The 23,538-nt window shown below is 40.1% G+C and overlaps 1 protein-coding gene across 1 annotated transcript in view; it reads right to left on the reverse strand.

Annotated features, from left to right (window-relative positions):
• Positions 1-328: 328 nt before the first annotated feature.
• HDX (highly divergent homeobox) overlaps positions 329-23,538 on the reverse strand; it is a gene marked incomplete at its 5' end in the record, with an annotated part of 35,174 nt that continues 11,964 nt past the window's right edge. Inside the window, 6 exons of the mRNA XM_080624852.1 lie at positions 329-555; positions 1,164-1,286; positions 3,759-3,842; positions 6,897-6,976; positions 10,660-10,867; positions 16,688-16,834. Of these exons, the coding sequence (XP_080480978.1) occupies positions 430-555; positions 1,164-1,286; positions 3,759-3,842; positions 6,897-6,976; positions 10,660-10,867; positions 16,688-16,834 (768 nt within the window). The 3' untranslated portion in view covers positions 329-429. The remainder of the gene's footprint in view (positions 556-1,163; positions 1,287-3,758; positions 3,843-6,896; positions 6,977-10,659; positions 10,868-16,687; positions 16,835-23,538) is intronic.

The following is a 23,538-nucleotide window of genomic DNA, read 5'->3' on the forward strand; positions in this document are numbered from 1 at the left end:
AATTTTTAGTCCACCTACCTGAGTAAAAATGGGGAAAAAACCAATGAACAGGACTGGCGAGCAAGCAACTCTGAAAGAATTAGCTGTCTGTACCTCAGGACATTTGTTTTCCACTCTCGGATCCCTGCTCAAAAGGACTTTGCTACAGAGCAAGAGTTATTCTGGAAAGTCAGAAGTTACCCTAATCAAGGCCAAACTGCTAAAAGTGAAACCTTTCCTCACACAGTTTCCATTTACCAAAACCAACATTCAAAATCTCTTGACAGTGCAAACTGTAGCCATGATGTACTACAGTCATCCTTCAGGAAAGTCTACTTCACCTCGGGCTCTCTTTTTTGGACTGAAGAACACTGGATAGCAAAATGCTGTTCTCTTGAAACCTGCACGTTCCGTGGGGTTTCTTTTATGTCAGTTAAAAAACAACATAAATCACAAACTGTCTGAGGCATTTTTCTCCGATAAAGACGACAAGCTGAATGAGGTATCATCAGGCTCTGGGGATGCGTGATTGAAATCCATTTCTTCTAATTCAGGAGGTAAGTCTGAGAGCAGTGCCTGTAAGTAAAAAAATATTACAATACAGTATTAGGTAGAGGTTTTGTGTCAGCATTCAAATGTCTTAATATATAGTGAGAAAACTTTGTTGAGCTTTTCAGTCAGTGTTGGCATTGGATGGCTAAAACAAGAGGTCAGTATTGATAAATACTGGAGGGAAAAACATTGTCCAAGGCAAAGGAAAAAAATGAAAGCACCAAAGTCTCTTCCTAAATAAAACACAGATTGTTACCCATACAAGACATGATCCAACCAACCATTAGAAGTGCTGTGTATTAGATGTGGTGCAGTGTAAGCAAAGAAGCCTGGCTCTTTTCCCTAAACCTCACATCTCAGCTCTCACAACAGACAAATCCCAGTCCCTCAGCGTGCACCAGTTCACTGTCTGTCCCTTTGTAAAAGTCACACGTCCTTGTCTATGTCATTGCTTGTGTAGATTGCAAGATCTTTCTTTTGTTTTAAAGTTCAGCTTTTCTTTGTCTACAAGATGGCACAACGCTGCCCTCATCACAATTTGAGCCTCTGGGTACTACAGAATAAAACTAAAGGAATGACAGAACACAAAATGACAAACACCTTCCAGTATTAAAACCTACTTCAAGACATACCTGCTGCTGTTCTTTATCATCTGATTTAATAGCAAGTATCAAACTCCGAGTAAACGTCTGTAGTTCAAAATACTTCTGTTTGTGATTCTCCAACTGATTCTCAATGAATCTGACTTCTTCATTCTGTGGGGGACAATGACATCGAGTTCTGGAAATAATGGACTGCATCTTTGTAGTGACATCTAAACATACTTGCGTTAACACTGAATGGGTTTTAGTGAAAATGAGTAAAGTTGTGTTTATTATGATTCCCACCTAAATCAATTACAGCCAAAACTTCTACAGGGATAGAATTACAGAACAATGCACGTTCTGATGAGGACCAGCAGTGTCTCGCTAAGCCTGCAAATACATATGCCATTTCACCTCTCCTCATCCTCCCCAAGAGATGTGACAGTCAGCCGTGTTACATGCAGACAAAGCACTTCAGAATTATCATTAAGGCATTAATGACTTGGGCCAAAGTTTGACATGAAGCTGTTAAAGCAGCACTGCTTTTTATTTCATAAGGATGACCTCTAATTCCATTTTAAAATAGAAAAACAAACTCCAGGTCTCTTCCTAGAAGTGATCTTGAAAAGGCAGGGTGACTGCGAGAAGACACAGCAAATAAATTCCATTTTTACAGCAGAAGGCTTGGCACAAAGACCACAGAAACAAACCTAAACATTCCTCTAAGCTACCACAACTCAAAATACGGCATCCTCTAGTGCAGCTGAGTTTGACATGTATCAGCTCACCAACCTCCCCAGGATCTTTCAGTTACACAATAAATAGGAACTTATTTGTGGAATTGAGAATTAGCAATAATGTGCATGCTGTGGCTAAAAGGGCATTTTTCCAACCTTTGCTTAAACGTGTGTTACTCTACTTGCAAATGACTTAATATAAAAATAACAAAATGAATTAAAACCTCAGACTTGATAAATACTTCATTCCAAATACCTCTTCTCCTTCAAGCCTACCAACTGATTGCTATGCGAGATCAAAACACCACATCTGTTGATCAGTGCAGAGCTAAAATTAATTCCCTCTGGTTATTTACCTTGATAAAGATCACATAACCTGAATAAACAGTTCACTTCTCAAGATCAAAGTCACTGTGCATCTCTGCAAAAGGCTTCTGATTAGCAGCACCAAATGTGCATCCTCCATAAGATCATGCAAAGTGTTGCATTTAGTCTGGGGTATCAGAGGCAAGAAAGAACCCACCCTTGCTTATGCAACCATATGATTAATTAGGTTGGCATGTTTGCATACAATATGGTTGGTTTTGGAGGCAGCAAATAATTACAAAAGCAAATTTCAATAGTGGATTTGTAAGCTGGCATTTTGTTTTAATGAAAAAATAGTATTTCTTTTCTTAAACACAGAACTATGCTCTGTTACTCATGCTTACATTTTCTAGACTGGCTGTAATTCAACTTTAGTTGATATGAAAAGGCGAGACCGTTTGATGAACTGCAAGGTTTGTTACAAGCCTTTAAAAAGAGTTGTTATTTTGTGAGGTTTTTGCCCCAGCAAAGTCACATTTCTTCAGTCAACACATTGCTCACCATACTGTTTCAGGTTATAATGGCTCTAATGGGGGTGCAATTATGAGGCTTTCAGAAGAAAATCAGCTGAATGCATTTCTTTCTGATGGAAACTTCCAAGTTGCCTATTTAGCAATGGATTTTGCCCAGCCAAAGAAGGAATTCAGATTTACACAGAAAACACAGGCACAAAGACCAATCACTAATGTCAAACAACAAACCGACAAACAAGGTTCTATAGGGCATGCTGTCACAACGAGCCTTTCACAGTGGTGACAGGTGACATTAAGAAAAGGTCATTCCCTCTCCATATTCATTCTCCACTGCCCTTACCAGGAAAACACTGCTTGAAGGAGGAACTTTTGTTCTGAAAAGATGATCTATTTATTACTTTGGAATTGATTATCACTAGTAGAACATGCCTGTTTTCGAGGTTAAAAAGCCAGCTACATAGGTAAAACCACCACCAATACGCAACACAGAACACTGCAGTAACTCTTAGGATAGCAGGAACGCATGCATAACTTTTCCCATTTGGCAGATGACAGCAGCTTGCCAGGTATCCAACTGCTTTTCCTCCCTCCCACAACTCCTGCATTCAGACATGTTCTGCACTGCACTGTGAGAATGATTTCTGCTTAGATCCCCCCATTTCATTAGAGGATTCCAGCTGCTATGTCCCTTTGCAGAGCTGACAGCATCACGCTGCATGTAGAAGCATGCCACAGCACTCCAAGGAACAATCCTTGCACAAAAAGAAAAGTTTTGGTTTAGAGGCTAAATAAACTACTTCACTTGGGACATGTGGTGGGAGCTGCAGATGGCTACAGCTGAACTAATGTAACTGCTCCGCAGACATCTCATTTTTCCTGCCTCCCTCTGCATTGAAATATGGGTACTCTGGCTGTAAATGGGATGAGGAGATGTGTTATGTGCAGTGCCATGATAAAAGCAGAGGAGCTGTGGGCTCCCACATGCCCTTCCCAAATTCCTTACAGATACAGCCATCTAGAACTTTCTGTGGACTATCCTGCTTAACAGTATAAGCCTAATTACTCACCTTGTAATCCAAAAGAGAACTCATTTGATCCACTTCAGAATTACTTATCATATCACTTTCTTCATCATCTATAATTTCTATTTTCTGAAAGAGAAGTAAAGGGCTCATTCCAAATATTCAAATGCACAGATTAGACAAACAAACAGCAACCTGTATCACAAACAGCATGAAAGGATGAAGGTAACAGGACCTTTTGTTTGCGCCTGAGAAACTCTGAATTGTGCAGCCCCCATTAGATGGCAATCATGCACCTCAGCCACAAGATCCAGGGAGAATCCAAACTGAAGCTGCCGGTACTCAGAGTGGCTGCCCTGGTGACTCAGGCTGTTTACAAAGGAGGAGCTGTACGTCACCATGCTTCTGGCATTAAGTTGCATATAATATCTCATTACAGCCTGCACAAGCCTGCATTTTATTCTGTAAGCCTTTTGTTGAAGACCTCCTGCAAGGCGAAGGAGGTTATGAAAGTTTATTCCTCTGGAGCAAAACAGACATTATGGCGAGTGACAGGCAAGTCCTAACTGACCTACTTCTTCCCTGAGAAACAAAGGTCTCCTTTGGCCTTCTTTGGCCTCAGTGCAAGTCAAATGCCCTAAACAGTAGAGGATTTTGATACAAAGGACAGTTCCAAATGCACACACAGGGACATTTTCACTTAACTCACAAAAATTCTTGGGAGGTTTTTATACTGGGCTTCTAAAGATACCTGAAGTATAATGTTAAAGGCCAAGCTTAATGCTTAATGCTGCTTAGAACTTAGAAATACATTCCACTCATATCTCATTTACTTTTACATTGTTTACCACTCCCATGTTCTGTCCCGACAGAAAATGTTCTTGTGCAAGAAAATGATGTTAAAAGGTTATGTCAATAGGAGAAAAAACAAAATGTGCACGTTTTCAGCACATCAATGAGATTTTTATTCATATCTAAGCTAGGTCTCAAACAGAGAGAATGAATTTGCATTAGAGGGGTAAGAATGGCACTTTTCAACAGATCTCAGAAGGATGACTGCCTGGATGGAACTATAACCTATAACCAAGACGATGACGCTGCCGGGGGGAGGCTGCTGCTAGAGGGGGGGCAGTGGGGGCACCTGAAGACAGGGTCACCCCCCTCAGCGATGCATGGAGGAGGCCTGGGGGGGGGGGGGGGCAAAAGGGGAGGTCAGGAGCAGAAAATAGCCACATTGAGCCCCAAAATACACCCTGTATCCCAAAATAGCCCCACTGCACCCCAAAAAAATTCTCCATATTTTGGAGAGGGAAGCAGCAGTAGTCTAAGAAGGGTTTGGTTTTTTTTAACCATTTTTCATTGTTCTGGCTGTTGTAACTATTTATGAGACTTCATATAATAAGTCAAAGCAATTTTACTGTGTTTTTAGTACACAAGACAATGCAGGCAAGGGTGCGCACTGACGCATCACACTTCATGGTTAGCTCTTGAGGTGTTATTTTAGAGGAGGTTTCTTCCCTGCAGCATGTGTGTGTGTTTTATCAGCCTGCAGACCAGGCATCATAACTTTCCTCTAATCACCAAGGAGAATCCTCCAAGACAGATTAGCATTCTCTCACTAGTAGTACCCACTAAGCTCTCAAGCTTGTGTTGAAGACAGGGAGGGTAAACCACATTTTGTGTGCTTCAGTGTCTGACAACCCAGCTGAAGCGATAACGTTTCAAAGGCTTAATGTCACAAAGATCTGCTGCTATATCATACCCTGAGTAACACTGTGACTCAAATATTTGTGTTTTCAGACTCAGCTTGAGGAAAGAGTGTCTAAATAAATGCCAAACATTCACACGATCTTTCTTATAATTATACATTGTAAGATAGCAGGGGAAAGAACAGATTAGAATTTCAAATAAGAAAACTGTCTCTCTCATGCAAGTCCAATGTATGTTAGTCCAATTTTAGCTGCAGAGATTGAAAAAAAATTTGTTACAGTGTTTTCAGAACACAGTATGGAAAAGCTTCTCCTATTTCCCCCGTTCATTTCCAATGATACAACGCTGGAGTTCAGACAACTGGCTAGCTCAGTCTCTAGGACATCATCTTTGCAAACCTTTTACTTTTGTCATTTTACATTCTGCATCTCCACGGTGAATGCATCAGACTGAAACTCAGAATGATTATATCTAAGGTCACAGCAGGCCATTAAGGTAAACAGAAAGGAAAAAGGCAGCTGTTTCTATTCAGGCAACCAAAGAAAATACAGCCATAGCATTTCAGTTTACACAAAAGATGATCATATATTAACAAAAGAAAGGAAATTTTCTCTCCTCTCCCTATATACAGAGGGAGGGGAATCTCCTGTTCACTTTCCCATTTCAGGCTCGTGTGATTAACGTAATACAAATTTTCTTGTCATGTTCTGAGCCTCTGAGTTCTTTTAACCTCTGACTGCAAGAAGGGTACAACTGGGAACTGGAACCTGTTCATTCTGCAGATAACTTTTAAGATAAAAATTACCCTACCACTCAGGGTCTTCTCTCCTCTTCCTCCTCTCCTTTCTTCTAATTTGAGAGAAGGCAGGCTAAACAAAGGGGACATATTGCATTATTTGCCATGACTCCTCCCTCTGTCTTTCCTTCCTTGTCTTGCTGCAGTCAATTAAAAACAGCAAGAACAACTGTGTGACTCAATGTGAATGCAAGTGAGAAAAAAAGAAACAGCTAAATAATGCCTTGTCAAGGGTATGGGAATGAAGAGTACATACCCACCCCAGTCTGATCTCATGTATTTGAGGTTAGCTATGGAGAGAAGCACTAGCGGTACCCAACTTTCTTAAAGCTACCACCAACCATTGTCCATTATTATTCTGGGGATTTTATTCTTCCTGTTCTACTGCACTGGGGATTTAAGAAGCACTACCCAAGCATTGTGCTTCACATTCCAGAAAAAAGAACATCAGGTTGTTATAATACAGAGAAAGCCATGTAATTCCATTTATACTGTACATGCATAGCTCTGTGTTTTAGTACCTTTAGTACAGTTTCTTTTAGTGCTCTACCAGTTAGGACAACTCTTAGTACACTGAATTGAAGCTTTCACCTAGTGAAAAACACTAGTGTTGGACAACCACCTCAACACTGGCAATTAAGGACGTCACATAAGTGGAAAAGGAAAGGTGTACATACCACATTATCAGTAGATATGGGATTCTGGTCATCATCTTTGTGACCTATTTCTTCATTCTGAAGAGCTTCATTTGTCTCTTCTGCAGAAATAAATTAGGTTTTTTTCAGATTTCATTCAAGTTTCATGCTGAAGGAACAATAATTTGTTCCTTCAATAATTTACCACTAAATAAATGTCACATCTGTCACATTAGACACAGAAGCATCTATCTATTAATAAAAAATATTGTCTTATTAGACAAGACAAAATATCACAAGTATTTCAGGGCAACGTAAGGCCAATTGCTATCTGAAGCAATAGGAAAACTGTAAGTTACTCTCTTGCAATGTACCAAACTCTTCCTATTTTTAGATTCAGGTTGGAAAATAGAAGTGATGAAGAATTCCACATCAGAGGTGCACACAACTTTTTTTTTCCTTAATTACTACACGAAAATTCCTGCATGCCCTGAAATCATAGGATACACAACAGAATCCCACCTTCTCCTTGCAGACACTTATTAGCCTGATCAAAGAGATTATTTGACTCTTAGATGGCAAATACTTATTCCTGGTGAATCTATTCTGCTATCTTATGTATACGCAAAGAACACACCTGAAAACAGAGCAAATCTTATCCTTAGATTTCAACCACAAGAACTAGATGATTCTATTAGCCCTAACTATGGCCAAAGTGAACAAAGATAAGCCTATTCATCTCTATGATTTAGTATGTTTCTCAGATTTACTTTAATTCTCCACATTGATATAATGTTAAGAAGAAAATGGGTGATAAAACAGCAAATTAGGAAATAAAACAGAGATAAGACAGCTGTGACAAAATCTTAAATTATGTCATTAACAGTAAGGAATTGGAAATAAACTCATTCCAAGTGCTAGTAAAGTTAGACAGGTCTACAAAGGGCAGAGCTTGCATAAGAAGGGTCAAACAGTCCAGCTATCACATCTAGAGAGGAAAAGAGGCATGGTGAGTGAAGTGGCAGCAAGTGTTCAGATGGGTTACTAAAAGAGGGCAGATTATGATGCAGGGGTGTATCACTTCTACACGAACACAAGGGTAACAGGATTTATCTGGAGATTACCAACACTTGCAAAGACAGGAGAGTATTCAGGCCAGACCATTAACACAGACAGTTAATTGTTTTAAATAAGTTTTCTGCCAGCTAAATATCTCAAAACTGAGCAAACCTCATCTGAAGTTGTTGCAAATAAATTTAATCTGTCACTGGTCACAATTTCAGAGGAAGATTTCTGCTAGCAGCAAAAGCAAATGGGTTCAAATGGGAGAGCTGTAGGCACAGAGCAATATACAATGCTATCATTCCACTTGGAAGAGTGAAGGTCACTGAAGGGGTCTGAAACATTCTAAAGCACCAGCCACTCAGTAACCCTGACAGCCACCACTTGGATCCAACAGCTGAATGAAGCAACTCCCTACAGCACTTTCAACTCTCTAAATATTCATCCTCAGCTAATATAAACTGGCACAGCTATTAGTGGCTTCCACAGAGCCATGTTCATTTACACAAAGTATGAATTCAATTAACATACATTTAAAAGGTAAGGCATTATGAGAACTTTAATGCTGCATTTCGCATCAGAGTACTGCTTCTTGTTTTTATATTTACACGCTACAGTTTAAAAGCAAGCACCAGCAACACTTTCACTCTAATTACATGACTAAAAATATCTTTTTCCTGTCTTTGAGAGTGGTTTTTTTGTTGTGTTTTTTTTTTCTTTTTCTTTAGGAAATTGGGACCAAAAGTTACAGTTCCCAACCACGAAAACAATCACAGACCTGTGACTGAACAGTACACACGATTCCCAGTAGAACTATCTTCCAGAAAGTTCAAAATAAGCAGAGCTGCAGCAGTGAAACCTACACCTTTGAATTGGAGAAATGAATAGAAATAGTTTTTGTGGTAGAATAAAGGAATGAAAGTGGGATTCCTGGATACTGTGGAAATCCTATAGTTTCCTTGCACTTCCTTAAGCTGTGGCTCTAAGAATCTACTCACAGCCTTACAGCCTTACCTTGTTTTATGAAAGCCTTGTTTGAAGACAGGCTGAGAAAGTTGGGGCTGTTCAGCCTGGAGAAGAGAAGGCTGCGTGGAGACCTCAGAGCAGCCTTCCAGTATCTGAAGGGGGCCTGTAAGGATGCTGGGGAGGGACTCTTCATCAGGGACTGTAGTGACAGGACAAGGGGTAACGGGTTCAAACTTAAACAGGGGAAGTTTAGATTGGATCTAAGGAAGAAATTCTTTACTGAGAGGGTGGTGAGGCACTGGAATGGGTTGCCCAGGGAGGTTGTGAATGCTCCATCCTTGGCGGTGTTCAAGGCCAGGTTGGATGAGGCCTTGGGTGCCATGGTTTAGTGTGGGGTGTCCCTGCTCATGGCAGGGGGGTTGGAACTGGATAATCTTAAGGTGCTTTCAAACCCTGACTATTCTATGATTCTGTGATAAATGGGGTGTTATTCCTCACGTTAAGCTATAGAGAATACAGACTCTTCCCCTGTCACCATTACCTTTCAAGTAGATCTGACTAAATCAGTTCCTTCCACACCTCAGGCAAATCAAGGACTCTTAGATTCTGCATCTCATTTGGCTTTCAATCACTTGACCCATTTCTTAATCATCTTATTCTCTTTAGAGTAGAATATGACAAAGCTATCACAAATTCATTCCCAGCAGTTCTCCCGTTTTTCTAGTTCTTTCCTTTAAATTGTTCTGACAAAGTGACAAGATCAACTCTGGCATATTAAGCTGCAATAGCATGCACTAGATCAGACTTTCTTTTAGTTTAGAGAGCAAAGGCTTTATTGATCTCTTCTAATCAGAAGCACTGGGAGCAATTAGTTGCGCTTGTGAAGCTAGTGCATGTGTCGAGCGGGAACTCATCTGCCCTAGGAGGTCCAGAGTGCTCATGTACAAAAGGGAAAGGGAGAGATCCATTTAATGTGGTCATGTGGTTCTGGGAGGTGGAGTAAAAGGGAATTAAGTTTGAGACACTTATCACTCAAGATCATGCAATTTACTGAGAACACAGAGAGCCCCCATATGTGCAGTTGTAAGGCTTTCTGAGTAGTCCCCTGCTACTGACTTTGATCTTTTCTGCTGGTTTGTATTTGCTTGGCAGAGACCATACATGCACGGCAGACAGCTTAATGGTGTCAGTTCTGCTCTGCTCTGACATACTGTGAAGCTTTTAGTTCAAGAGCAGCTCTGAGCTCATGTATCTTCTGAATGCCTCTCATCAGTGTGAGTTTAATATCAGGAAAACTAAGTACATAGCTCTGGTCAGCCCAAAGCAAGCAGGTTTACAGGCATTAGTGCTTGTTTAGACGAGAATGGCTGGTGCAATTCAGGCTCACAAGAATGCATGTTCAAGCTGGCTGTGTAGAACCGGCCCACTAACAGAGAGCATTTTTTAAAACCTGGCTTCCTAGGAAGGTGAATTGCATACATTTACACTCTCTGTTCATCTGTCAGCTGTAGCAGCAAATTGTGAACTTGTCATTTAACTTCCCATGAATTTGGCAGAAACAGAGGTCTTATAAAAGGTTTCTGCAAGCTTTGTGATAGCAAACGCAACAGAATTCATATAGAAGAGACCAAACAGTACCTTCAATATAGCCAAGGCAGGTAACTTGTGACTGTTAGACACTCGAGACATTTTTGAATGCGTACAACACAGAATCCAAAGCATGCACACTGCACAACATTAAAAATATATGCACAGTAGTAACTGCATTTTCAAATACCTTGTGAGCTTCCTTCAGATAAGCAGATTGATACTTCATCATTCCTATCATTATCATCCCCCACTTCAGTAGCAGTTTCCTCTCCTGGATTAAGTGCTGATTTAGAAACAAATTCAGATTGATCAGAGAAATCAGCAGGACCTCCTCTAGGGGGTGGGACCTCAATCCCCATTAAACGATATTTCCGTCTTCGATTCCCAATCCAAGTCTTGTAAGAGAAATAAACATGAATGATATCAGAAACTATAACAAAAACAACAGGCCCATATCCAAGTGAAATCAGCACATCTAAACTACAAAACTGTAGCCAGCAATTCAAAGGAGGTGACTATTTGCCGGTATCTGATCCTCATGAGGCTACTTCCTGGAACACTGTGTCCAGGTTCAGACCTCCAATACAAGGAAGAAGGGGAGGTGCACAGCAAAAGGAAAAGAAACAACACAGCAAGGGAAGCTCTGATTGGAATTAAGGAAAAATAAAACATAAAGCTTTACAGTGAGACACTGGAACAGTTTGTCCATCGGAATCCTGGCACCTCCAGCCTTGGAGGTACTCAATATTTTACTGGACAACATGTTGAGAACTGAACTGCTGACTCAACTCTGATGTCAATCCTGCTCTGAATAAAGAGTAGCATTAGTGACCTTGTAAGGTCTCTCTCCACTTAAATTATTCATTAATTTTAACCTAAGGTTCTCCCACTTTGCAACTTCCGTAAGGGGACCAAAGCATCCAATGACCCAAATGGTCCACCCCTTCTAGGATTTCCTACAGCACAGAAGAAATCATCCAAGGTGATAGCCCTACATCACTCCACTTTGCTGACAGAACATAACTTAGCAGAATTAAGTTCACAGCAATATTATTCTTCAGTCCTCTTTGGCTGGAAAACAAGTCTTTAAGCAACACTGCTTGCAGTAAGGTATATAAGAGCATACTTATAAATAGTAGTGAGAGATGAAATAGGTCCAGGATCAAGAAATCTGGAAACTGATTCATGATGGGATGGGTTTGGAGGCTTTAAGTAAAACTGAGTTTCAAAAAAAGAAAAACTGCAACAAAAAGCAAAACACCAAACCAAAACTCACGTTCAAAATTCTCCACGTGGATCTGTTTAACTGTTAATGTGATTTCCCTGATAAAGGCAAGTCTAAAATAGAGTCTTGAATAATTTTTGAGTTTCACATGATGTAGTAAAAAACTGCCTGCAACTCGTCACCTCTTAACTCCTTCCCTTCCATTACTCAGGCTTTTGACTTCTCATCTAATTTCAATTCTGCTTAACAGCACTTGCACCCCAGATACTTTGTTCCAAGTCACTTCTCCCCTGGCATCCAAAAATCCTTCCCAAAGCCAGGAATCAATTCTTTGCCAACTACTAAATTCCAGTCATCCTGACCTGGCTTTTCTCCCCCTTCTACACCATTTAAACCACAAGAACAGTGCTGATGGCACTAGGGGGACCCATTCTGATCGCTCCAGGACCTGTTCAAGCACTGGCCTGGCATGGAGAATGGTGGAGTTTGGCCATGTCAGCTGTCACCACACAGAGTGTGTTTGATTACTGTGATGAAGACAGATGCACAACGGACAACCACAGCATAGTTGTTCCTAGGTTCTGAATCATGCTTAGTGCTGGAATTTGTGTATTGTTAAAGATCAAATGCACCTCTAGAAAGCATGGACAGTTTCTGGTTTTGAAAACACACAATCAGGGCATGGCAAAATGCACATCCTTTCCATAAACCCTATGTTCCAACAGAGTTTACCAAACACATTAAAACAGTACAGGAATTTCTCTTTAAAGATACACTAAACATTACTCTGGTCTTATTTCAGAAATACGTGCATTGCTCCTCTTCCCCATTAACTAGAGTTCTGATACACACCATGAAAAAGTTTAGTAAAAACCTTTTGCTTATAATATCTTGATTATCAAACAGAAAAATTAAGAATTACCAAACACTAAAGACAGTTTCATGCTGTGCCAACCTGGAAAAAAAATGGGTTTTTTTTAAGCTGAATCTCTTTCACTAGCTAAAATACGGCATGCGTAACACTATTTCTGGCAAATCATTTTTGTTGGGTGATCCTGGCCTTCCCAGGTTCCTAATTTTCCTCTTTGAAGAATGCAAAACAGGAGCACAGAGAGCTACCTAGATATTTTTGTACATTCTATGCAGTTTGGGGGAAAAAAAAAGAACTAAAACCCACACACAAGTGGCCCCTTCCACACCTATGTCTCTTTTTCCCAAACAGTGCGTTGACATTCTTTAAATTCTCTCATGATCTTACGATTCTGAGAATAATAATGAGGTAATAAATAGTGCAAACAACTGTAAAACTTAAAAGTGAATCTGCTTCTTTTTTACTAAAAGATTCAGCAAAAAACTGAGGCACTTGGGAAAGGCAGATCTTTAAGAATACCTTTCAAAGCAGAAGAACTCTCATTCAACATACTGAATATGTCATAGAAGACAAACATATTTTTATGGTATCTCAAATTAAAATGGGAAATGAAAGCAATAAGGTTCCATACCCCGTATGCTGCATTTAACAGTGAATATTGTGGAGCAGTACAATGATGAGTGTAAAAGCAGACTAGTATTTCTATGTAGGAAACCAGCTTAATAATTCTAACTATATCCCTAAAATATTACCTCCTTAAAAACGTCAAACATCATCTGTAAATTACATGTGATCAGACTCATTAAGCCTACTTAGGGTAGCCAGCAATGAAATCAGCAGCAACATCTGCATCTTCGACTGAACAGATGACCAGCAAGAGTGCGGGAAGAAAGGCTGGAGTCCAGCAGAAGGAGTCAGCATACGGCTGCCCCCAAGCTTGTAAGTGGACTGGCAGGGAGCCACTTCAAAGGCATGATTACAGCTCTCCAGATATTGAGGTTAGGGTGTCAACGTGCTAGAAAGATACTAGTTTGGAGCCTTCAGAAACTCCACTTAACTGAAAAATAAAGACGGGAGATTCTGAGCTGCTCTTCCAATGTCTCTCCCAACATACGGTGGATCCAGACTAGGCCTAGAGACCCCATCAGGAAGAGTCATTAGGCAAGTGTGAAGAATGAGTGGCTTTTCTGCTGCAACTACTTGCTTTTGCTGATGAACTCTGACTGAAGCACTACCTTCCATAATCAGCTTTTATCTGATGAGCTGCTGGCAAAGAGGAGGAGGTGTCTTTAGCCTGCGGTGGGTGCTTATGTGTAGCTTTTGACCTCTTATGTATGAAAGCTTGATGTTCTATATATTTCTGAGGAGTTTGATAGCTGTCATCTCTCCTTCTCAAATATCTAATGTCTTGCTGCCAAGAAGGCTATTCTGCTTTCAGATGCTATTTTGGTATGAATGAATAAAATTAGTCAAGAAAAATATAAACAAAAATGAGTAGCTACAGAAAAAAAGGCAAAAGAAAGCACAACCCAAACAAATGTAATCAGCAGTAATTATAACGTAACCAAAAGAAATACATCGAGTTTAATAAGCTATTGGCCAGAGTTCACGTATTTAAACGTGACGTAATTCTTTTTATTTCCCTCTTTTGGTGTCTTGGGAACACATGAAAGACATTTGTATAACCAGTAGACACTTTGAAAGTTCACTCTCCTACTAGAAGTACAAAACCCAAGGAATAAAATGCCCTGTTGAACCTTGAAAGATCAAATCCAGTGCAACTATGCGTAGTGGCAAACATTATCTTTCCTTGTACTGGAAAAGAGATTCAACACTTTCTTTGTCCTGGAGATCTTTCAGACCAGTATGGGTCATAAGGATCATCATTTGCACCTCTGGAAAAGTAAGAGTTATCTGGAAAAATTCATTCTAAAAAATATTAAAAGGGATAAATGGGGACATGTATATAACTGAATGAAAACAGGTGATATAAATCTTTCTATTTATATAAGATTATGTTATTTATATACTATAGATTTTGTTGTACATATTATTTATCATATATATATTTACTTCGTTTTAAATATATACACTTTGCACTGCTTTACATATGCTACGATTAATGTTTTTACACCACAAAAAGAGAAACAGTTGCTAGTTGCACACTACCTGGAATTCAAGGTACAGTGAAATACAAAGGCAACAAAGTACAAGTATTGAAAATAGCTTCTTCCAAAAGCATCCCTCAGTTCAACTCTTCTTGGCTGAGCATGTCATAGGGTAGAGATGCTGTGATTCACTCATGACTTAGAACTGACACATTGCTGTGCCCGGACTCCTCAGGAAAAAAGAGACTGTGCTGCACCCTAACCTCCAGGCATCAGTGTTTCCTACTGAAGACAATGCAGGTTGGCAGGTTAAGGAGAGAGGAACAATACAATGTGCCTACACAGATATCGAAACAAAATTAGGGCAGATCCTCTAGAGCGTATGATGAAAATACCTGTCCTACACCTGGGAATGTGCACAATGTGCCTTAGAGAAAGGTCAAGAGGAAGCACTGAACATCACACATGTCCTATAGCATTAATTCAGCCCTTACAAACAAAAGAATTAGTGCAGCATGATGCAACCTCCACCTAATTCTTGCTACAATTCTCGAGTCTGCCATATAGAGGAGCCAGAGGCAGGGCAGATACTGGGAACACCACCAGTTACTATGAAGAATTCTTTTTGTTCACTCGTGTGTTGTGTGTGTTCTGATACGGTTTTAAGCCAGAGAGTCTTAGGGAGTCGATGACAGCCTCTGACCTGAAGACAAAAGCATTTCAAGCAGATGCATTGAAAAGCGTGCACAGAACTTGGTACTGTCATCCTGTGTGCCAACAAGGATGTTCTTAAGGGAACAAAGTAAGGGAGGTGAAACATGGGTATCAGTCTTACTGTTCTGTAAATAAAGTATTTCTTATCCAGGAGTCCATTTAGAGATACTGTCAGTGGAAACAGCTTCACCTTTCAGAAAGCAAACTGAAGAGCCTGGAAAATATGAAGCAGGTTTCTTCTCTACAGCGAAAAGAGTAATTCTTTTCAGCCTCCAAAAGTACCATTTAACTTTTTATAGTTCACATGTGCTCAGGAAAACAAGCAAGTAAATAACCAGGTTAGTGTTCAGTACTGAAAGCAGCTTTGGTACCGCTTTGATATACCAACACTAAGAGAGATCTCCACAAAAGCAGAGTTTCAAATAAGGGCTCCTGGTTCTGCTTCTGTAGCAATGTCAGAATTTTAGGAAAGGTGGAAAAACAGGATGAAGACTCAAAGGACAGCCACAATTGTCATGCCTGTTATGAGGGAAAGACTGACTCTAATCATGGTTTTGTGCTGACTGCAAAGAGAGTCTGACTGCTTTCTGAAGAATGGAAACACTGAGCAAATGAGTCGCACACAGATGCATGTCTGGTGAGTGGCATTACAGTGGCAACAACTGATGCTGTACCTAACTTCCCAACCTCTGGAAGAGATGATGTGGAGTGGTTCTCAGAAATCAGGTTACCTACACTTAGCCTGTACTTTCTAAAGCTTCCTCAACAATACCTTTACAGACTATCAAACTGAAGTGACCCAGAATTCCTGGCAGCACCCTCTGCTCTCTATCACATCAAGCTGGCATCAAGGCAGTCTTCTAAAATATTTTTAACGATTTTTGAGCATTTTCTTTCACATATTTGCTATGATTTTTCCCCTATAAGTATTAATGAGAAATATTTTTCCCTCTGTCTTTAGAAAGGCTTTTTTTTGTATCTTAACAATATAAATGGCACCTTTCAGTCTTTTAGGCTATCCCTAAAAAGTGTAACACATTTACTTAAAATCTTACTCAAGTCTGAAGAGAATGTCAAAAGCTCGTAGTGCTACTTCTGCTGCTGATCAATAGGACTCTTACCTGAGGGCTTTCTTCTATATATAGACTGCAGAAAGAGCAAGAGAGCACTTCCCAACATGGTCATACATTATGTAATACGTGAAATCTATTTCAAGCTTCCTCATGAAATTTTTAAAGGCTTTCATCTGTCCTATTTTTGCTTCTGGAAAGATAAGGGAAGACTCTGGATTTCTTACCCGCACTATTTCACAGTCAACATTTAATTCTGCGGCCACAGCTTCAATTTTCTCTCTGCAGACTGAGCCCAGGCTGGTCATGCCATTGTCCCAGTATTTCTTTAGGGTAGCTAAGTCTCGGTCACTAAATTGTGTGCGGTCCTGTAACTGTAAGATAGAAGAAAATACTGTTAGATTCAAATCTGCTTATGCCGTTCAGAGGTCCTGCATGCAGTAAGACACACGCTCCACTGCCTCCCTGGCTTTTTTCCTCTTTTAACCCTCCCTTAAGAATTTGGGATTTTTATCCAGGGCAGTAGAGAGTTCCCTGGGATTTGCTTTAAAGGCAATGGTGGTGCTAATGCAAGTTTAAAGCACTTCAGCTCTGTTTCAGCTCCACCTGATCCTTTTAAATTTGTTTTATCTCATTCTATGAGGTCTTCCTGAAAATAACTTTTCTCCCCTTGTGCTGTTTACTCTCTCCACCCAATTTATGCAAATTATTCCTTAAGGATTTTCAAGTTTCTCACCCTCCCCCACCTCAAGTTCTTTTATCTTACTGCAAACTACAGTACATGCATAATTCAAGATTCCCAGATCCTAAAGGGAATACTTCAATGTTTATTTGGTAAGCTTCAGAGTTTAAATTGGTTTCACTGTTTATTTGCGAGATCCCTGACTCTTCGTGTATATTTATCAAAACTGTGATAGTGGATTACTGATGAAAGCAGTAACATTGGAAAACAAATCCTAAATACCCCACCACTTCCTGACTCCATGAACAGTATGTACCAGTAGAACTTACAAGCTTTATCAAAAGGTTTAGCTCACAGTTTGAACCAAAATCTAGTTTCTTTACACCAACCTATGTTTGTCATCTCTCCTGCTATTGTGAGTACATAAATGCAATGAAGTCTGCACTGGTAAGTTGTACCCACATGTGCCAAATTCGTCATTATTTCAACAGTTGAACCTTGTCAGGAATCCAGCTGGCACGTTTCAAGGCTGCTCGAGTTAGGGCAGCAAAGTGCACCTCAAGAGCACTCTGGTGAGCAAAGCTGAATCCCTGATGCCCAGTCAGCCTTAGCAGATGCTGGTTTTCCCTGCACGCCTGACCTGAGCTCCTCCTACCTACAAGCTATCTTCAACGAACAAAAGTATAGTTATCTCCTCAACCGCTGCAGCAAGATCTCTTGATCTCTTTTTACAAGTGTTGGCAAAATAGATTGTAATTTCTGAAAGTGATAGGAAGAGCTCTCCCCATCAGGGAGCAGAAGCCAAGTGCTAAGAACAGGGAAGGCAAAAGGAATGTGATAGCAACCCTCGAACTACAGGGAGAAACAATCGCTCTGGCCTGCCCTGCTTTCCTGAACACTCAGGGCAACTTCACCTTCTGAAGTATACTGAGCATTTTCTAAACATAAATAAGTAATATTTGCTGTCAGTTCTGTACAGCTCCCACTGACAACACTGCTGTGGCAACCCATCGCTCTCTCAGCTTGCTGCGATCTGCACTTATCAGGAGAATAAAACAGGGAATTCCTTTGTATTTAATGTGCACGGCTTAAAGAAACCTCCTGGAACATGCCATGGAAATTCCCCTCCCCAACAGAGCGGTGAAATGGAAGATGCAAAAGGGAATCTGCATGGTATTACTACAGATAAAAGGGCGCAACCCCAGTACTGTAGTTGTGTCTCACCTTGTTTGTAATGGGCAAATTAGAACAAAACCCAAGAAAGAACAGCTGATGCTGGAGTAAGTACAGATTTCTGCCTGCTGCATGACTTTCCAGTTATCTAAGCCAATGCTGCTTCTACTGAAAGAATACACGGCAAGAGTACTCACTAACAGAAAAGCTTTGTATTTGTGACCTGCAAAACGATCTGTGTTAGACAAAAGACACACAAGTGCTGACTGTAGACAGTTACCAAAGAGATGGTACCGCAGGAAGGGCACAGAGGCTGCTGATTTGCTTCTAAATACAAGGACTTTAAGTGGAGGAAGCAGTGTCTAGCAAAACTACCTGGTGTTCAAAAATGTTACTTAAAAAAGCAGTGTCACATCTTTTCCATTTTAGGAGAATAGGTGTTAATTCTGATGATCTACTACAAATGTTTTAATACAAATCTTATTAGATAAATCACTATTCAATGCTTTTCACAAGTGCTATGTAATTTTGCTACAAAACTTGGGTTGTACAGTCAGTCTCAATAGTTTAGATCAAAGTAAATGTTTTAATGTTTTAAAGTTACAGGAAGTATCCTGTTGTTACATTCCCAATGAAGTCTTTTGCAGCCACTTACTGTGGCAATGGAAAGAGAAAGAAAACAAAACAAAACTCAAAGTTTTTGTTTTACCTCCATGCCAAAAATATTTTGCAGGTTTCAGATGACAATATGTATTTTGGGTTGGTTGGTTGTTTTTGTTGCTGTTGCAGTTACTGCTGCACTTTATCCTTTCACTTGTTCCTGACAAGCTCATGCAGCAGCACGTGAATCATACTGATACTGATCGCAGGTCAGAGAAGGAAATGGAGAACAAGCCTTTTCAGTCAACTCATACAAAAGAAACAAAAAGCCTACAACACACACACCACATGGAAGAGTCCAGAAAGCAGGAACAGGACTGAGTGGAAAAACAAGTGCATGTAAATAGCAGATGATACAAAAAGTCAGGTTCCCCTCAGGGTTGAGGAGAGAAGAATCGCCAAGATGCCTGGCCCAATTCACCCTAATAAACTCTGCATATTCTCCAGTTAGCACTCCTCAATCCCACTTCAATTTTTCCACTTGGGGGTTTGTATCTCATCTTTGCCTTTTTTTCTGCCACCAAGATCACACTACTGGATACAGCCAAGCAGGTAGGAAATGAACCTCTGAGAAACTGAAAGCATCGTCTTCAGAAAGGTACCTTTTGGCAGCTCTAACACAGCTGGTTGGTCTTTGCAGCAATGGAAGACAGAATCTGTCAGGTTTCTGGACCTGAGATTTTACCAGTGCCTCAAAAGAAAGATCTTGACATTTAAGGGCTCCAAATCACAAAAGCTGCTGAAAGGCAAGCAGGTCACTGCATATCAAGTGAATGGCAGGAGCTGCATGTTTGCCTGCTCATACGGTCAGTGTGAGCTGCTTTATGGTATCTCAGAGGGCACAAAGGAGGACGGTTGGTTTACTCTGCTCACTTGCTGCACCAATATAATGGGATCAGTCTTAACCCTTATGCTCAGTGGATGTAAATAACATTTCCGCTTGTCCAAAATTTAGATCCAGACTTTATGTAACTTACCTTTGTGTAACTTAGTGTGCCACATGCCTTTATATGATTTTCCTAGGGAAATCACAACCAACCTTCCATTACAGCATCATCCCCTTGGCAAAGATTACACCTAAGTTTGAGTCCTCCATTATAAGCTGCTCAAAAATTACATAATGCTTTTATAAAAGTCAATGACTTTTGTGAGAAAATAAAGGGTGGAATTTCTACACTGGACATATAATTACACTTCCATCAATTTAATTGATGGCATTCTCATGCCTAGTATCATGACAGGAACGGAGCAAACAAGAGGAAAAAAAAAAGCAGCCCTATAAATGTCGTAACATTCATGGTTATGCATCAGTTAGCACAGGAAAAAACTATCAGAAGATAATACTGAGAAGCTTCATACTTAGGACAATATTTTTCAATAGCTGAAGACAAGCCAGTAATTCAGCTCTTATTTTTACTTTATTATAACAGCTATTACGAATGCAATTCTCATTTCCTCTCTTCAGATCCCCTGCTTGCTGATTCAAGGCTTGTCTTTATCCTCAGCAGTGTTGACTGCTGAATTCTTTACATTTAGCCGTCCTGTTGTCCATAGCCTGAAAAGCAGAGGAGCTTCTTCCCGCAGAAAATAGACTATCAACTCACAATGAAAAGCAATCCTTGTGAGCAAATTGAATCAGCAGTTCTGCCAAGCGGAGGGTTAAACCCTGCTTATCCCCTGACCTCCCAAGTGTAACAACAACATTCTTGTAAGAGATGACCCAGTTTATTACAGACATTGCTGGCATTTTGCCGAGCCCCTCATAATACCCACTGTGCATGCAATATTTGTGGTGCAAATCTGGTGTCTATAATTGGTATGAATAATTGTGCTGCACTGGAGTGTCCTTATCCTGCCATTTATTAGAGCCTGCTTTTTTAGATCAGTTTTCATGCACGAGTTGAAAATGTTTCAGGCCACGTGCACAAAAGCTATACACAATCAGATTACTAATAAAAGACATGCTAAAAAAATAACTAGAGCTTCAATAGAAATGTACTAACAGTGCACAAACAGATTTCTAGAGAGAGACTTTTTGCATCTTTTCCCACTGGTCGAGTAAGCCTGAAGTTTGCTCTGATGGAAGCAAAACTGATAAATATTTCACAGTACCACAGCTTGAAAAGAGCTGCAACTGCTTCAACACTCAGCCTAAATTACATATATTCTGTTAATGTTTCTAAACCAAATACAGCTAAGAAGAGGGGAAAAAAAAAAGCAAAACAGGGAGATATCAGTGCAATAGAACAGTCTAGCCAAATAATTACACTGTAAACTCCAGTCTTCTCACTTCATAATCAACCTCCAATCCACATAAACTGGCAACTCACCCTTCTTGAGATTCTGAATCATAATTATCATGATTCTCATTTAATCTATTGATGTCTTCCTTGCATTTAACTAGAAAGTCTGCTTTTCCAATACCTGGCCAGATATGACATACTTCTAGCCTGCAGGATCACAGCTACAATAAGCCTAGCTGATTTGTGGAAATAGGTGCAGGATATAAGAAAAAGATCTATTTCATCTGAAACAATGGTAAGACATGCCTACCCTCTGCATCCATTGAAGGACTGTCATTGGGAATAGTGAAGAGGTGCTGTTGGCAGCAAGAAGGTGATAATATGTTATGCATGTTATTAGCATCTAATCTGAACATAAATAAAATGCAACACCTTGAGATATGTGGTGAAATATTTCACCGAAGGAGGAAAAATATTAACCTAATCCATTAATCCATATGACACAGAAGGCATGCATAAGGACAGTGTTCACAATTCAGTCCTGTGGAGATCTTCAGTTTGGCTTACCTGCCTCTCTTTCTGAAGACTCTGACTATCTTACTCAGACATGTTCTCAACAGTTTGACTAAAATACAGGTTTCTTCCCTCCGCCCTTCTAGGAAAGGGGAGTAACGTGAACAGGTGAAGAGAACTTCACAAGTTGGTATAGTTTTAAACCAAGAGGTACAACTAAGGTGCACTTTGACTTTAGGTAGCTTTAATCCCTATGGGTGCTCACTTTAAAGGCCACTCTAAGATATTTTCTCTTTTTGTAGGCTTACTGTGGCAGCTACAGTTTTCATGACGCTTTCAGACCACAGTCCAAGGAGGTATTTTCTCTTGCAGTTATACTGATGTAGTCTCCTCCATATATCCAGCTGTGGCAGCTCTTGCCCTGTCCTGGGGTTAGACCAGCTCCTTTGCCCGATTCAGAGTGCTTGACAAGCAGAACTCCCAGGGAAACACTTTATTGCCGCTATCTCCAGAATTTTACTCAAATAGGCAATGGTGAAAGAGCAATTTAAAAAACAGAATTTAGAACAGGAGCTCTCCACTCATTTCAGCTATTTCCCTCCCCGCAAAATACACGCCAGAGGCCAGACACCCCAAGCTGAAGAGGCAGATCCAGCTAACCCACCTAAGGTAGGAGTTCCAGCTAGGCGCAGCAGTACATTCAAGAAGGTCTCAAGGCCATTACTACAATGCAGTGTTGCTTCAGGTAGGGGCAAAATACAAAACCTTTCCCTTATCAGTTTCTTCACTGATTTCCTATGCCTGCTTCCAAAGGGTGATTGTGCAGAAATAATTCTAAGACCTTAACTTACTATCTTAATGAGTTTGTGTTTCAGACTTGATAGTAAGACCACTAGAACTGATCCTAGTTAGAAATAAAAAAGGAAAAGCTAAACTATCCCCTCTCCCCCCAGAATAAAACTTCACAACTAAGCCAGGCACTCTAGGGAAGCCGGTTTACCTAAAGCCAACATCTATCTGACAAATGTTTGCCCATCAGGTTACACCTACCATAAACACTAACCATCTGCTAAGGCAACAGAGACATAACTTAAGAATAGTTGGTACATTCAAGACCTAACTGCAAGGACAAAAGTGAAGATATTTTCCCCCTTTTAATTATCTTTAACCAGTATCTTCACTGCTATTTTTTAATCCTTGCTATCCTTCCACCATCCTGTAAAAAAAAAAAAAACCCCAAATCAATGCATTCATAAAGGCCAATGCATTGCACATGCTCCACGACAGAATACAGAACTCCATAATTTCAAAAGACATTCTCATGAATAACAGAGGGTGATATTTCTAGACTAACGCTCATTAACAGTCAGGATTACATCATCTTACAGTACAGCTGAGCAGACAAGAAAGAGTTTCTGCAGAACTGCACAGTTTTTATTTCTCTCTTGATGCAGTTGAAGGACAGGGCAAGGAAAACAAAACATCAAGGCAAAACATTAAAAATTCAGAGCATCTAAAAGATGATCTTTTCCATTCTAAACAAAATACAGATTGGCCTTTTTACTGTTTGAATGGCAGTAATTGCCATAATCGCAGTTCCACAACTCTACCCATTCTATTTCTGTTCTCCACACTCTTTCTTCAAAAGAATTTCACATCTGAAACTGAAGTTTCCTAGGAAGTAGGAGCTTTTTCTCTCTTTTTGTTGTCTTACACCTGTGTGTATACAGCAGTTTTAGAGTGCCAACTCCTAAACTGGTACCCTTGAGTAGACTAATTATGCATTCAAACTGGAGAAAGCGCATCC

The sequence above is a fragment of the Psittacula echo genome (assembly GCF_963264785.1).
Source record: "Psittacula echo genome assembly, chromosome: 8".
Classification (NCBI taxonomy): domain Eukaryota; kingdom Metazoa; phylum Chordata; class Aves; order Psittaciformes; family Psittacidae; genus Psittacula; species Psittacula echo.